Here is a 3,315-nt window from a genome sequence, read left to right on the forward strand (position 1 = left end):
TAAACTCCGTCCTTCTGAGAGTTACGCACCATTGGCAAGACATGGAGAATGAATGAGTGGCACCTGGATGTGCTCTTCTCCATTAACTTTTCAGTTTAGAACAGATAAATGAATGACACCTGGTGACACAAGTCAGATTCTCACCTGAGACGAGCCCGGCCATTCATATCGGGAGAATTAGGTCTGTGTATAGCCTTACCTTGCTTGTAGCTTTACTTTTGTAGACTGGACCTCTGGTGACATTCTGCTGACCTCTTATTTTCACCTTAACCCTTCTAGGATTTCTTTGATCTGTGTGGTTTGCAGAAGCCTGAGTATTGGTTCACCAAAGCCACATTGGCATGAGGGGTTTGGGGGTGACTACCTAAGGATGCCTTATTAAAGGGGCTTCTATATTCTGGGTAAGCCTCCTACAGAACTTTTGGGGGGGGGGGGCAGCTTGTGGGGAAAATAGTCCCTGACTTAAAGGTTCTTAAAGAGGAACTAAACCCCAAAAATTACACGTACCTTTATTCCTGCAGGGCAATCTGATCAACCTGGAGGTCTCTTCCATCGGGTCCCGCATCATCCTGGCATCCGTCGGCGCACCGGGCGCCACGTTTGTTTCTTCTTACAGGTTCTTCTTCCTACATCACGCGACCCAGGCCCGAGATCAGGTGATGTAGGTTGGAAAAAAAAAACTTTGCATGTGTGAGAATAACAAATTTTTTTCCCACAAAAAGGCTCCTTCTGCGCATGCTCGAGATGCTCAGGCATGCGCAGAAGGAGCAGCCAGGAGCCTCCCAGGATGCCTGACGCAGGTATCCCAGGAGGCTCTGCGCTCGAGAATTAAGGGGACAATTAATTAATTAAGGGGGAGAATTAAAGCTGAACCCTTTTTTTTTTTTTTTTTGCACAAAAAATCACTAACTAAATTTTTACTTTAAATAAAAGGATTGTCTACCCTTTCATGTAAAGTAAAAATTCTGAGTTTAGGTTTGCTTTAAGACGAATGTACACATTGGTTTAATGGAGTTCACAAGAATTTTAGGGAATTTCTGGGAATCTTTGTCAGACCTGTGGTGACCAAACCCAGGAACATTTGCTACGTCCCAAAACCTTACAATATCCCTCAGTCTATGAAATGTTTATGTATCGATTGCAACAGGAAACAAAATGGAGGAGAGTAACCATGGCAACCAGGGTAGGTCAGTGGTGACAGAGTTATGGTGACAAAGTTTTATTTTCTCTTTTATAGGAAGTGGTTGTGATATTTGTATGAAATGTGTGTAGTATTAACCCCCCACCTCCATTGCACACAGAACACCCCATACAGAGCATCTTATGTCCCGTGACAGCCCGGTCACCCCGACGCATACGTCACTCTCCTCAAGTTACAGGCGGCCGCCAATGGGAAGTATCCCGGAAAGTCCCGGGGACTGAGCGCCCTCCTACCCGTACAAAGGTCATGTTTACAGCCGTGAGGGGCACTGAGAGAAGGCGGCGTCGGGCTGACATTTCATGTAAATAGAAAGTAACCATGTGACACCGGCACGCCGGAGAGACGAGGTCACGTGTCATCACACCCGGAACAGCGGGCCCGGGCCATGGAGGGTGAGAGGATGGACAGTCTGGACGGCTGGGTGGCGGTGCGCCCCAATGTGTTTGAAGAAGCCGAGCACTACAAGCTGGGCTTTATCGTGGCCTGGAACCAGGTGGAGAGTAAGTTCGCCGTCACCTGCCATAACCGAACGCTGCAGCGGAGGAGGCGGCGGGAGGAGGAGGACGGGCAGGGGGAGCGGGACAGCTGGGCCGGTCTGTATTCGGTGCCGGACCTGGAGCACATTCACCACCAGCTTAGCTCGGTGTGCAGCGTTCTGGAGCCATGTCTGCCCAGCCTACCGACACCCAGCGCCGCGGGCAGCCTGTGGACGCTTCTATTTCCCGGGGAGCCGACATGGGAAGCCGGGCCGGAGGAGCTGGACGCCGTGTGCCGGGCTCTGGAGCTCTATCTGGGGGCAGCTGTAGAACATTGTGGCCGCAAGATTGTGCTGGACGTTCTGTTCCCGGAGGAGCTGCAAGATGACGAGAGATACTTCGAGAGCCTGCACGAGTTCCGCAGGAAAAGTCTGGAGGAGCACGTGACCCGGGCCAAGGAAGACCTGCGCAGGGTGCGGACATTGTACAGACACACAGCTCCATGGGGTGACCCGGCCTGGGATAGTACATGGGGCTTCATGTGGTGACCCCATCATATACTATATAACATAGGCCTCCATGGGATGACCCCATCATATGATATATAACAATGGGCTTCATAGGGTGACCCCATCACATGGTATATAACAAAGGGCTTTACAGGGTGTCTTGGGCCAAGGAGGACCTGTGCAGACACTCACATTGTACACCAACACAGCGCCATAAGGCCACCTTGGTGTGATATACATGGGACATCATGGGGTGACCCCATCTGATATATAACATGGGGCTCCATGGGATGATCCAATTTGAGATATAACATAGAGATATGGGGGGGTTAACCTGGCCTAATATATACCATGAGGGCTCCTTGGGGTGATTAATATTATTACACAGTATTTATATAGCGCCAACATATTATGCAGTGTTATACAAAGTCCATAGTCATGTCACTAGCTGTGCCTCAAAGGGGCACACAATCTAATGTTTCTATCATAGTCATATATCTTTAATAAAGTCTTAAGGTTGATTACTGTGGGGGGGGGGTGGCGGGGGATAACCCTAACTGTGCATGTTCTTGGAATGTGGGAGGAAACCCATACAGACATGGGAGAAGCTGCAAACTCCATGCTGATAGAGCCCTGCCCGAGATTCTAACCTGGGACCTAGCGCTTTTAAAGGCCAGAGTGCTATCCACTGAGCCACTGTTCCACCCGCGCATGGTGATCCTATCTGATATATAGCATAGGGCTCCATGGGTTGACTCCATCTAATATATAAGTAGAGTTATAAAGGGTGACTAATAGTTATAAGGGTCTAATATATAACATAGGGCTCTTAGGGGTGCACATAGTGCTCTATGTCTGATATATGACACTCTGATATATGGCTATGTTTATGGTTACCTTGCTTTATTTAGAACATAAAATAGTGACCTAGCATGAACTAGTCATACAGCCCCATAGACTTTAAAACTTTCCATATGGTGATGAATTCTTAAGGTGGCTTAATTCATACACACGTGGAGGTTTTGATTTTGATAGGTTTTTGTGTCTTAATACATCTATACCCTGCATTGTTCCATTTTGAGTCAAAGTAGTTCAAGTTCACTTTGATTTAACGTAGGGCAATAAACTC

General features: G+C 48.1%; 1 protein-coding gene across 1 annotated transcript in view; it reads left to right on the plus strand.

Moving 5' to 3' along the window:
- Positions 1–1,275: 1,275 nt before the first annotated feature.
- Positions 1,276–3,315, plus strand: part of WHAMM (WASP homolog associated with actin, golgi membranes and microtubules) — a gene marked incomplete in the record, with an annotated part of 25,064 nt that continues 23,024 nt past the window's right edge. Inside the window, 1 exon segment of the mRNA XM_072402436.1 lies at positions 1,276–2,150. Within this exon segment, the coding sequence (XP_072258537.1) occupies positions 1,587–2,150 (564 nt within the window).

The sequence above is a fragment of the Pyxicephalus adspersus genome, chromosome 2, assembly GCF_032062135.1.
Source record: "Pyxicephalus adspersus chromosome 2, UCB_Pads_2.0, whole genome shotgun sequence".
NCBI lineage: Eukaryota > Metazoa > Chordata > Amphibia > Anura > Pyxicephalidae > Pyxicephalus > Pyxicephalus adspersus.